This window comes from Leguminivora glycinivorella, chromosome Z (assembly GCF_023078275.1).
Source record: "Leguminivora glycinivorella isolate SPB_JAAS2020 chromosome Z, LegGlyc_1.1, whole genome shotgun sequence".
Lineage (NCBI taxonomy): Eukaryota > Metazoa > Arthropoda > Insecta > Lepidoptera > Tortricidae > Leguminivora > Leguminivora glycinivorella.
Genome location: NC_062998.1, coordinates 738,605 through 752,354, shown reverse-complemented (window position 1 = coordinate 752,354; position 13,750 = coordinate 738,605). Strand labels below are relative to the sequence as shown.

At 46.4% G+C, this 13,750-nt stretch overlaps 1 protein-coding gene across 1 annotated transcript; it reads right to left on the bottom strand.

The window, feature by feature from the left end:
* Positions 1–12,074: 12,074 nt before the first annotated feature.
* On the bottom strand, positions 12,075–13,438 carry LOC125241390. Its single transcript, XM_048149854.1, has 2 exons — positions 13,382–13,438; positions 12,075–12,701 (listed from the first exon to the last, which is right to left on the bottom strand). The coding sequence occupies exons 1-2, from the start codon at positions 13,436–13,438 to the stop codon at positions 12,075–12,077; spliced, it is 684 nt and encodes a 227-aa protein (XP_048005811.1).
* Between the last annotated feature and the right edge of the window lie 312 nt (positions 13,439–13,750).

Sequence of the window (13,750 nt, the reverse complement as noted above, 5' to 3'; positions counted from 1 at the left end):
GCAAATGCTAAGTTTAGGTAAATTTTAGTTTCTATCATGTATGTTGGCACTGATACTTAGGGACTAACCAGTTTTAGGCAATGCTTGAAAATCACTCAGAACCATACACGCACGGCCCAGCTCTATCGTCTGGCAATGTTCATTTAGTTAAGGTGCTAAGCTTAAGCTTTTATTGCTGATTTACAAGTGGTACTTTGCATTGTGTCCATTTAGAGAAATAAAACTGTGTGTCACAACTAACCGTTTTATTCCATTTCCATCTAGAATCTGAAACCTTGAGGAGAATCACCAGTAGCACCTTGTTTCGTTTCTTTATTAAGTTTTTTTGGCAGAATGAGTCTGCAAGGTTAATTATGTTTAGATTTATTTTGATGATCGAGGCTTTCCCACCAGTTTTCCCGAGCCGGGTGTGGGAAGGCCCCGTTTCAGTACATTGTTGCATTAAAATCAACCTTGCTCAATAACCATCGCCCAACCCATCTCCGATCCGACCACTGCTCCGCATACAAGTATAACAAAAAGGATAGAAAACACTACTGCTGCGAGACCCGCGTAGGAAACAAGTCACTGCTCAAATTGTTAGGTTTGTAGTATACTCTGCTGATATTGCCACTTCATTTGCACTTGGCAGCGACAAGCGATGGCATCATGGCATACGTAGTCATCTTAGGCTAGGAACGCACTTAGCGGCTAGCCGCACTGTGGCTGACCGCACGGCTAATCGGGAGCCCAAAATTGTATGTAAGTAACCGTATGATCTAAACGCAGTTTTCGGCTGCCATCCAACCGGCCCCTCAGGCGGGTAGCCGGACGGTCAATGTTCGTACTACGCGGTTTCGCTCGTAAATATTATAAATACCGACAGCCTCTTCGACGTCCTTCTTGGAAATGATAGAGTCGACACGACCGCCGTGCGGTCGCTTTGCGCACTATCCGGCTGGACGCGCTGCGGCTGCTTTGGTTTAACGTTTGGTGTAACGGTTTTTTATGAATTAAAAGAAAGTTTTCAACATAAGTGTACGATTTTATTTTTCCTGTAATATTCACTATAATAGCCATGTTTAGTGAAAATTTCACAAATGTATGTTGGTAAACTTCGGAGATAAGAAGGGGAGGATGGTATTTTTTTTTACATTTTGCTTCAAAAAAACATTTTTTTTCTACAACCAAAAAATTATAAAAATAGTTTTGATATGTACAGTTTGAGCTCTTTCTAACGATACCCCACTTGACCTAGTTACTTGAAATTTACAGTTTGGCCCCCTTTCGTTTTGGTCATTTTCTGTAATTAATATTAATAAATAAATAAAAATATACTTTCAGTTTGTAGAGATTAACGATGTTCATAAGAATTACAAATTTCAAAGCGTTAGCATAAGTAGTTTTCGAGATATTTAATAATATGACAGACAGACAGATCTGATCTGAATCTTTATTCTGAGTTATTAATATGTTAGTTAGTTCGAGTCACGGCCGAGGCAAGCATTAGAAAATGTTTGAATGCTGTTTTGCTTCTTTTTAAAAACAAGGGAATGTTTCATATAAGTAAAATGAGCCAGCTCAGTTTTCCTCCAGAGCTCTCTCAGAGACTTATCCTCCTGGATCCCCCGGTCCTCACTTGAGGACATAAGATAAAAAAAAATCTCCTGTGAAATGTCAAAGCAGCATAACAAGTTTGTAGGCATAGAACGTTACCGAACGAAACTGTCAACCAAATAAAAAAATTAAGGTAGGCTGCGTCAGGGACACAGCCGCGATGGATAACGTGAAACGTTGTGTGGACCACCGCTAAGTACTGAGGAGGGGACGACGTAACTAACTAGCGAAGGCCGCAGGCCGAGCTGCGGACAGACAGTGCTCCCAGGTATAACAATAATAAGTGTCTAAAAAGCGAAGCGGCGGGCCGGAGGCCCAACGCTGAGCTTCGAAACCCAGCGAAGGCCGAAGGCCGAGCTCCGCGTAGGGCCGAAGGCCCGGAGCGTCCCCGTGGCGCTCACAAGTACGCGAGGCCGCAGGCCGAGCTGCGGACAGATAGTGCTCCCACACAGAGCAATAATAAAAGTGTCTAAAAAGCGAAGCGGCGGGCCGGAGGCCCAACGCTGAGCTTCGAAACACAGCGAAGGCCGAAGGCCGAGCTCCGCGTAGGGCCGAAGGCCCGGAGCGTCCCCGTGGCGCTCACAAGTACGCGAGGCCGCAGGCCGAGCTGCGGACAGATAGTGCTCCCACACAGAGCAATAATAAAAGTGTCTAAAAAGCGAAGCGGCGGGCCGGAGGCCCAACGCTGAGCTTCGAAACACAGCGAAGGCCGAAGGCCGAGCTCCGCGTAGGGCCGAAGGCCCGGAGCGTCCCTGTGGCGCTCACAAGTACGCGAGGCCGCAGGCCGAGCTGCGGACAGATAGTGCTCCCACACAGAGCAATAATAAAAGTGTCTAAAAAGCGAAGCGGCGGGCCGGAGGCCCAACGCTGAGCTTCGAAACACAGCGAAGGCCGAAGGCCGAGCTCCGCGTAGGGCCGAAGGCCCGGAGCGTCCCCGTGGCGCTCACAAGTACGCGAGGCCGCAGGCCGAGCTGCGGACAGATAGTGCTCCCACACAGAGCAATAATAAAAGTGTCTAAAAAGCGAAGCGGCGGGCCGGAGGCCCAACCTGAGCTTCGAAACACAGCGAAGGCCGAAGGCCGAGCTCCGCGTAGGGCCGAAGGCCCGGAGCGTCCCCGTGGCGCTCACAAGTACGCGAGGCCGCAGGCCGAGCTGCGGACAGATAGTGCTCCCACACAGAGCAATAATAAAAGTGTCTAAAAAGCGAAGCGGCGGGCCGGAGGCCCAACGCTGAGCTTCGAAACACAGCGAAGGCCGAAGGCCGAGCTCCGCGTAGGGCCGCAGGCCCGGAGCGTCCCCGTGGCGCTCACAAGTACGCGAAGCCGCAGGCCGAGCTGCGGACAGATAGTGCTCCCACACAGAGCAATAATAAAAGTGTCTAAAAAGCGAAGCGGCGGGCCGGAGGCCCAACGCTGAGCTTCGAAACCCAGCGAAGGCCGAAGGCCGAGCTCCGCGTAGGGCCGAAGGCCCGGAGCGTCCCTGTGGCGCTCCCAAGTACGCGAGGCCGCAGGTCGAGCTGCGGACAGATAGTGCTCCCACATAGAGCAATAATAAAAGTGTCTAAAAAGCGAAGCGGCGGGCCGGAGGCCCAACGCTGAGCTTCGAAAACCAGCGAAGGCCGAAGGCCGAGCTCCGCGTAGGGCCGAAGGCCCGGAGCGTCCCCGTGGCGCTCACAAGTACGCGAGGCCGCAGGCCGAGCTGCGGACAGATAGTGCTCCCACACAGAGCAATAATAAAAGTGTCTAAAAAGCGAAGCGGCGGGCCGGAGGCCCAACGCTGAGCTTGGAAACCCAGCGAAGGCCGAAGGCCGAGCTCCGCGTAGGGCCGAAGGCCCGGAGCATCCCCGTGGCGCTCACAAGTACGCGAGGCCGCAGGCCGAGCTGCGGACAGATAGTGCTCCCACACAGAGCAATAATAAAAGTGTCTAAAAAGCGAAGCGGCGGGCCGGAGGCCCAACGCTGAGCTTCGAAACCCAGCGAAGGCCGAAGGCCGAGCTCCGCGTAGGGCCGAAGGCCCGGAGCGTCCCCGTGGCGGTCCCAAGTACGCGAGGCCGCAGGCCGAGCTGCGGACAGATAGTGCTCCCACACAGAGCAATAATAAAAGTGTCTAAAAAGCGAAGCGGCGGGCCAGAGGCCCAACGCTGAGCTTCGAAACCCAGCGAAGGCCGAAGGCCGAGCTCCGCGTAGGGCCGAAGGCCCGGAGCGTCCCCGAGGTGCTCCCAAGTACGCGAGGCTGCAGGCCGAGCTGCGGACAGATAGTGCTCCCACACAGAGCAATAATAAAAGTGTCTAAAACGCTGAGCTTGGAAACCCAGCGAAGGCTGAAGGCCGAGCTCCGGGTAGGGCCGAAGGCCCGGAGCGTCCCCGAGGTGCTTCCAAGTACGCGAGGCCGCAGGCCGAGCTGCGGACAGATAGTGCTCCCACACAGAGCAATAATAAAAGTGTCTAAAAAGCGAAGCGGCGGGCCGGAGGCCCAACGCTGAGCTTGGAAACCCAGCGAAGGCCGAAGGCCGAGCTCCGCGTAGGGCTGAAGGCCCGGAGCGTCCCCGAGGTGCTCCCAAGTACACGAGGCCGCAGGCCGAGCTGCGGACAGATAGTGCTCCCACACAGAGCAATAATAAAAGTGTCTAAAAAGCGAAGCGGCGGGCCGGAGGTCCAACTCCCACGCAGAACAATTATAAATGTGTGTAAAAAGTATTCTGCGTGGGAGCACTATCTATCTGTAGCTCGGCCTGCGGCCTCGCGTAAAAACACTAAAGGTAAACAAAATACAAAAGACAAGACCGTGGGGCCTTCGGGACCTGCGCACCACCAAAAAAGTATTGTACATATAAATAAATAAATAAATATTGGACGACACCTTACACCGATCAACCTAGCCCCAAACTAAGCAAAGCTTTTACTATGGGTACTAGTGCTAGGCGACGATATACATACTTATTATAAATAGTACTTTACTGAATTTTAACTACAATGAATCATTATCGCTTGATCGTATGTTATATGCAGCCGCCGGCGCCATTCATTCTAATGCATTTGAGGAGATGAATATGTTTTACTATAGAAAATGTATATTTATTCTAATCCTTATTAGTTAGTCTTAGTATTTTTAGTACCTTTTTACGGTTATATGCTTAAATTTTTGCATACGATGGCCTTAAACGAATCGGAAGAGACAAGGTTGCTTCGGTATGTTATTTATGCGACGGCGGCGCCATACATTCTAATGCATATTTGAGGAGATGAATATGTTTTACTATAGAAAATGTATATTTATTGTAATCCTTATTAGTTATTCTTAGTATTTTTAGTCATTTTTGACGGTTTTATGCTTTAATTTTAGCATATGATTGCCTCAAACGAATCGAAATAGTCATGATTGCCAACAAGTTTCAGTACATTGCCAGCCGTTGCCGCCGCCATAGTTTCTAATGCATTATTTGATAAGATCAATAAGTTTTACTATGGATAATGTATATTTATTTTAATCCTTACTAGTTAATCTTAGTGTTTTAAGTAATTTTTGACAGTTTTATGCTTTAATTTTTACATACGATGTCCTCAAATATGAACAAGCACCAAATTTTTGTAAAAAATGCCACATTATTGAATTTTTCCAGCTGGTCATAAATAAATATGTTCGTCTTTTATAATATTTAGATAATTTAGCACGTGATCTATCTAACAATACCATTTTATGATACAGCACAATACAATTTTTGTGAGTACTTGCTAAACAAACAATACAAAAAACGTCATTTTTGGCCCGAATGGAACGCTTATACCGCAAAAGTGGCGCCATCTGTATCAGCAAATTGTGTATGTCCGAGTAATGGCTACTTTCCTCTACACACTCATATTAAAATTATTTATATGGGTATTATAGTTACAGAGATATAAGCCGCCGCGCCATAACACTTTTCGTTACACCTGGTTTTCAGTCCGGTCACTCTACTACGGGTTTTTAAAGACGTTCACCTAACGTTTCACGTCAACAGACACCTAGCCTCAGATGGCCAATCAGCGATCAGTGCGGCTTTGACATCTGTCACTACCGGCTACACGGTGCCCCGCGGTAAGTAAATCCGAATTTATCTCACTGAAAGTCTAATTATATATTTTTGTTTGGTTTTAATTAATAAATATATAATGTATTTCATATGTCAGTAAGTAGATTTCATCCATATATGTAGTTAAAAAACTTTGGTTTTATATAGCTCTGAAGTTTATGTACTCGTGTGAGCACTAGCGGATTTAAACAAGTAATTTATGTTCTCGGACGAGTACAACCGGTCTCAATAATGCAAGATTTTTTATTTCACATAAAAGTTGATTACATTATAATTCCGATTTTCAGGCTTAAAATACTGTGGAATAGAAGAAAGAAGATATATATCAGAAGTTATCAGATAGAATAAGATTGTATTAGAGCTAAACACCGTCAGCTGTGATGAAGAAGATGTTTCTGAGGCTGAACTGGCTCCAAGAGATAAAGAGACGAAGATTGAGATAGCACATGCATCTTCTTCATTTAGACTTCATCAGAAAAATGGCTCGGCATATGCCTATGGTGACTGAAAACTGCAAACATGGATGCCTTCAAACTGGAAGAAGAGTCGAACCACATGCTCTAGATTATATAGCTAGAGCATTTGGTACTACTTCTTTGGGTATCCGTGTCTAACTATTCAGAGAAACTGTTATGTATACTGATTTCCATACCAAACAACAGTCAATTTTGTGAGTCTTATTATTTTGTATTGTTAATAAAATTAAGATACAAAATAATTACCTTCACTAGTCACTGATACTGAAAAACACATGTACTAAAAACTAAATTTTAATGTAAGACAAAAGTCCTAATCAATGTAAGACTGAGAATTTAAGTTACTTAATAATTAAAGCTTCACTACATAGTATAAAACAAAGTCGCTTTCTCTGTCCCTATGTCCCTATGTATGCTTAAATCTTTAAAACTACGCAACGGATTTTGATGCGGTTTATTTTAATACAATAGATAGAGTGATTCTAGAGGAAGGTTTACATGTAGGTATAGTACCCGTGCAAAGCCGGGGCGGGTCGCTAGTAATCTATAAGGTAAGATAAAAATGCCCTATGAAATCTAAAACTGAACATTAAAGTTAGGTACTGAATTAAATCTAAACTATATGTTAAGATAAGATAAAAATGTCCTAAGAAATGTCAGCCATAAAATGTTATTTAAGGTCAGTGTGGTGAAGACCGTCTACCCGGAAAGACCGTCTATTGACTATAACTTTTGTGTTTATATATCTACGCCTCTCACACCTCCGAAGGTATATCAGTTTTTCATCCTTAAGCCATATAGTATATAGTATATAGTATATAGTATATATATATATATATAGTATATAGTATATAGTCTTCAATACATATCCCTAGGACGAACACTAGTTAACAATAAACTTGATTCGTGTTTCGAACTCGAGCATCGAGTTCAACATGGTTCCGCAAAAAATTAAAATAAAATAGAAGCAGTCGGAATATTTGTATATCATATATGTAACGTAGTCATTTAATAACCGTTCTTTCTGACTAGTACTATTAATCTACTCAAAACGCGTTCAATTTCTTGTTTTATGTTCTGAAATATGTAACTTAGAAATTGTGCCTACTCAGAAAGTCCGGCATAAAAGAGAAAGGCAAGACCGGCATACGATAAACAAGGAGTTGCCAACCTTTTTTAGGCTTTATTGGAAATAAGTCGAGTGTAAACAATATCAATATATAAGTACGTTTTTGGCTTATGATAATTGTACTGTTTTTGATTTTAACTTCGAAATACAGTTTTGGTAATGATTCGTATGGTGTTACTAATATCATTCGAAAGTATTAAATAAAAATGATATAGTTGTGAAGAATTATAAGTGGTGAACAGAACTAAGCCTACTTGCGATTAAATAACGATTTTAAAACGCCCTTGTAAAAAAAATAACTTGGTATTAACAATGCCAATTTGACGTATTTTAACAAAGGCTGTAATGGATAAATAGTGGGTAGTATTTTTTTATTTAGCATTTAATAGTACATTGTGCATCAAGGGAAGGAACTTGAATATTACTAACGAGAGTAAGTTAAATCGCGACGGCATGCCAGAGCGATTTAAAGACTCGAGTTTGTAATATTCATACTCCCCGAGTTACACACAATGTTTTTCATCACACTTGCAATATAAAAATATGTAAAAAGATAAAAAAAAATTAAGGTAGGCTGCGTCAGGGACACAGCCGCGATGGATAACGTGAAACGTTGTGTGGACCACCGCTACTGAGGAGGGGACGACGTAACTAACTAGCGAAGGCCGCAGGCCGAGCTGCGGACAGACAGTGCTCCCAGGTATAACAATAATAAGTGTCTAAAAAGCGAAGCGGCGGGCCGGAGGCCCAACGCTGAGCTTCGAAACCCAGCGAAGGCCGAAGGCCGAGCTCCGCGTAGGGCCGAAGGCCCGGAGCGTCCCCGTGGCGCTCACAAGTACGCGAGGCCGCAGGCCGAGCTGCGGACAGATAGTGCTCCCACACAGAGCAATAATAAAAGTGTCTAAAAAGCGAAGCGGCGGGCCGGAGGCCCAACGCTGAGCTTCGAAACACAGCGAAGGCCGAAGGCCGAGCTCCGCGTAGGGCCGAAGGCCCGGAGCGTCCCCGTGGCGCTCACAAGTACGCGAGGCCGCAGGCCGAGCTGCGGACAGATAGTGCTCCCACACAGAGCAATAATAAAAGTGTCTAAAAAGCGAAGCGGCGGGCCGGAGGCCCAACGCTGAGCTTCGAAACACAGCGAAGGCCGAAAGCCGAGCTCCGCGTAGGGCCGAAGGCCCGGAGCGTCCCCGTGGCGCTCACAAGTACGCGAGGCCGCAGGCCGAGCTGCGGACAGATAGTGCTCCCACACAGAGCAATAATAAAAGTGTCTAAAAAGCGAAGCGGCGGGCCGGAGGCCCAACGCTGAGCTTCGAAACCCAGCGAAGGCCGAAGGCCGAGCTCCGCGTAGGGCCGAAGGCCCGGAGCGTCCCTGTGGCGCTCCCAAGTACGCGAGGCCGCAGGCCGAGCTGCGGACAGATAGTGCTCCCACATAGAGCAATAATAAAAGTGTCTAAAAAGCGAAGCGGCGGGCCGGAGGCCCAACGCTGAGCTTCGAAAACCAGCGAAGGCCGAAGGCGCAGGGACCGGCCTGGGATGGTTATGTGGGACTCCCATATAGGCTAATGAGACCCATGGTGTACCCACTAAAACCCTTCGATTGCCGCCTCAGGGCTTACAGGACGAGGTCGCAGGCACGTTTCGGCACTCCTCCGCAACCTCGTCAGCCACTAACAACATCTGTGGAGGGTGTTTTGCCCTCCCAATCACCATATCGCGCGCCTCAGATGCAGCGTGCTTGCCGCCCCAGGGACCTTTATGTAGGCGGCAGACGTCCCCGAGTCTGTCGCCCACAGTAGTGATGGGTAGGACATCAATTTCAAATGAGTTTGTATGAGTACCTCATTTCCAAAAATGAGGTGTTACAATGTCTTACTTCAAATGAGGTGAGGTACTGATCTGTATATATATAATTTCTAGCATCGGCTGTTTGACAAAATCCATCGGCAACAAAAACTAGTATGTGTAGTTGTGTACTAGGTAAATATCCTTTATACATACTAAATTTCATTAGTCATAATGAGTACTTGAACATTTAACAAGAGAAAATAGATAAAATTAAAAAATATTTCAAGGACTGTCATAGAGACCTGCATATCAACTTAATTTGATGTTTTTATGGAACTGGGTCTAATTTTGCCATTGAATAATATTATTTACAGTTTGTTCCATTTAAATTACTGCTACAAATTACAGTGGTTTCATATTATTAACAGTTTAATAACAACATACTTTGATTAGCATAGTTACCATAAAACTGCATGTTTTAAAACAAACTAAAGTTCGTATTGTTTTATACTTAGTACCACTTTTACATAAAAATAACAAGCTTACCACTCCATGTGTTTTAAAAGCAATATGATAGTAATTAAAAGCACCATCAACATTCGCGACGTCGGTAAGTCTTTTCACTATTTTTCTGCACACAAATGACACTAAGGCAGAATCACAGGTATATTTTTGATTGTGTTAAAGTTGTCACCATTATTACATTTTGGCTCATTTATTAGTATTATCACTGTAGGACAAAACTAAACTTTATGCAAATATTGCTAATGCAACTACGTACAAACTAACTTTTCTTCTGTAAACTGTCATTACTGTCAACGTCAACCGCCTGTGAATTACGTTTCGTTTCGGATTTATTTATCATTCTATTGAATTAAGAAATGAATTATTCTTTCTATTACTGATTAAATACTTAATTAAACTACCATGCTTCACATAATTTATATTATATTTCGGTCAGTAATCTTGTAATTGTTTTTAAGCAAGCTTCGTAAACGCATCTTCTCAGTGGTTGGCCCTCTGTGTTTGGTATTCCGAATATTCAAAACGCTTCAAAGTTATCATTTCACTGTCCAGTCTACGAGAGCTCCCTGATTACACATAACAACAGCCATACAAACTCTATTGCTGCGGTAGATCACGTTATACTGGTCAATGTGTTAGCACAATAATAGCTATCAAAAAATTCAAAAATGAAGACCTGCCGCGAAAAACAACATTTTGCATCTCAGCAGCATTTATTCATGACTTCACAAATGCGACAGAGACAAAAGATGTGGTTCACGCGAAATCGTCTGATTTTTCTCGCGGTTTTTGCGAGCAAGTTAACTATGCTGGGATCAAAAAGGCGTAAAATGTATGAAAACTTGCGGCGCATAAGATTGTTTTCTTTCGAGTCATGTGTAACGTATTTTTGGTGAGGCCAATTTGAAGCCCGCGTGTGTCTGTCTTACTCCCTCTTATGGTAAACGTAGCTATCTGTTTCACTTTGAAAGGATTTTTGAAGTATTGTTGTCGCAGTGCCTCTTCTGTCTTTCCGGTACAAAGCGATTTCCGGTACAAACGAGTCAAACGATACATTTTATTTTATCGGTGGACCTTTTGTCCCGGCCATAAGGTCTGTAGTTCGGTAACTGAACGTGTGGTTGATCACTTCATTGAGGTGTCGACTCTCGCGACGGAGTTTGAGGGCCGCGTCTGCCGCGAGGCGCGCGCATGGATGATGAGTTTTTGACGTTTTGTGACATTTGAAGAATGTGCATGATCTGTGAGGAATGAGGTGTTTGTGTTGCTACTGTTGCGAGCGAGTATTTGAGGGCCGCGAGGCGCGCGTGTGGATGATGAGTTTTGACGTTTTTGTGACATTTGAAGTACGTGAATGCTTTATGAGGCGCGAGGTGTTTGTGTTGCGACTGTCACAAGCGAGTAAAATGAGGTGCGGTGAGTTGAAGTGTGATGCAATACATTTTTGCCGTGTGAAGTACTGCGACAAATTAACAATATGAGTGGTACAAATGAGGTGCCTCACGAGTGAGGAACTCAACACTAGCCCACAGGACCCTTTAAGGGGGTAGTCGGCGGTCATACGCCAGTCGCCGCCGCCCCACACGCTTTCGGCGTATTGGTTGGGAAGCTGAATCATCTTCCCTGCCACGCTCTGCCATCTCCTTCTGGGCCATGACTCCTTCGCAGAAGTCCAGCACAGCTTTCCATGACCTATCGCTGTCCACCATATTTCGGATGACGAAGGGTAGAGACAGGTCATGACCAACCACAGCGCTTAAAGTGCTGCGTTCTTCCTCCCATGCTGGGCACACTGCCAAAGTGTGCTGTGCAGTGTCCTCCGGGCAGTCGCAGTGATGGCACACTGCAGTTACTTCCCTTCCGGCTCTGTCCTTGAGATACTTCCCGAAACATCCATGTCCCGTGAGGATCTGTGTGAGCCGGAAAGTCAGCACACCATGTGTCCGGTCAAGCCATTGCTTGAGGAGTCACAGTTCTAACCTAACCTAACCCACTTTTCTTGCAATAAGTCGTTTCTTTAATGGTCACAGTTCTAACTTAACCTAACCCAATTTTGTGACAACAAGTCGATTTTGTGGTTGTCGCAGTTCTAACCTAACCTAACCCACTTTTCTTGCAGCAAGTCGTTTCTTTAATGGTCACAGTTCTAACCTTTTTTTTTTTTTTACGTGGGGAATGCGTTTACGCATACCGCCGGGTCTGAGGTGGTGGGCGACCCGGTCGGTTATGTGGGGCTCGAGGCTGTAAAGAGTCCCCCTACCCACTAAACCCCACGGTGTCCTCTCACCGCTTTGTGTGCGGGGTCCCGGGAAGCTGTAAAGTGCATCCGCGGCCCCGCAGCGGCCATCCTGGATCAGAATCCCTCGCTGGTCGGGCCATGAGCCGACCGGTCCTCACTGTGGGAGCGCTTCCCGGACACAAGGGTCGCACTCTCCAACTCGAGAGCCAGCGTATTGGGCGGGGGCGCTCTCATGCATCCCTCGCCCGCTGGCTGTCTTTAGGGTGGCAGGTTCCGCTCGTGAGCGGCACGTCTGCGACCTGTGCGGCGGCGGCGCATCGGGGGTGCCTCGGCCTGGGCTTCCCGTTCGCGCTCCGCCGCCTCTTTCTCGTTGAGGACGTGCTCGCTAAAAGAGAGCAGAGCCTCCCACCCTTCCTTGCTGGCTACCATGGCCCGCACCACCACCGGCAGCGACAGGTCCGGCCCCACCTGGGCTATCACCTCCTGTCGCTCCGCCTCCCATGTCGGACACTCGGCCAACGTGTGCTGGGCCGTGTCTTCGCCAGCACCGCAAGCATGGCATACCGGCGTCGGCTCTCTCCGAGCGATTTTGTACAGGTACGAGCCGAAACAGCCATGGCCCGAGAGTATTTGCACAAGCCGGAAAGTGAGCACGCCATGCTCACGGTCCAACCATTGTTGTAGCACTGGCCGTATTGCCTCAATGGTGCGGACTCCTGCGCTAGGGTGTTCAAGCCTGGTCGACCACCACTCCACTGCTTCCTGACGTACTTCCTCGCGCTGCGCTCTGATCTCCTGGGGCGCTGGCCAGAAGTCGCGAGCAATGGCCTCCTTGCGCCACGCGAAGATGGAAGCCAGGATTCTCGCCTCAAGATCTAACCTAACCTAATTTTGTGCCAACAAGTCGATTTTGTGGTTGTCGCAGTTCTAACCTAACCTAACCCACTTTTCTTGCAACAAGTCGTTTCTTTAATGGTCACAGTTCTAACCTAACCTAACCCAATTTTGTGCCAACAAGTTGATTTTGCGGTTGTCACAGTTCTAACCTAACCTAACCCACTTTTCTTGCAACAAGTCGTTTCTTTAATGGTCACAGTTCTAACCTAACCTAACCCACTTTTGTAGCAACAAACACACAACAAAAACAAGTAGTATACTGGTTATTTTCGGGCAGGCAACAAATCAAATTCAGCAAACAAATTTAGATAACTGAGTTGTTTTGCCACATATTATTAAGTATGACATGGGGAGAATCATTTTGGACGCCGTCCCGAGCGGTCGTGCCCGGAGCGAACAAATAAGCCTCATAAACAACTAAAAAGTCCAGCGAAAACAATAGATAGACCCATCGACAGATGGTAATGCTCTCGCCGCCGCGCCTACACCCAAGAGCTATCCCGCGTCGAACCGTAACACCCGCGACGCTGCCTATCTATCTATTTCCGAAATCCTGTGTTTGAAAGTGTTTATAGTGAAGTCTGACAGTGAATAGTTATAATATCTTTTTACGTGTACCTATACGTTCGATGTGTGTTGGTGCACGACCCGCGACGTGAGGACCGTACCCCTGCGACGGCACTAGCGGCCTGGCACGGAGCTGTGGCAGCGACGGCCCTTACCATCAACACCGCAGCAAACTTGGTGAGCCCGTTCCAACTCTGCTATGCCAAAGAACTAGGCCTATTCCAAGTGCAAAGAGACTCAGGACCTAAGTACCTACTAGGGACAGCACAGGACGGCAGTACGGACTTACATTTAATCTCACTTATTTGCAGGAAAAAAAAAGGGTTACTAGATTTTAGAAGTAGATTAGTAACAGTCCCGCTCTGATCCTATATCTCAAGACTTTAGTAAGGGGCACTGCACGCTATCAGCAACCACACACATGATAGAAATAGACCCACAGGCCACGTACCCCCTAACGTTCCAGGCAA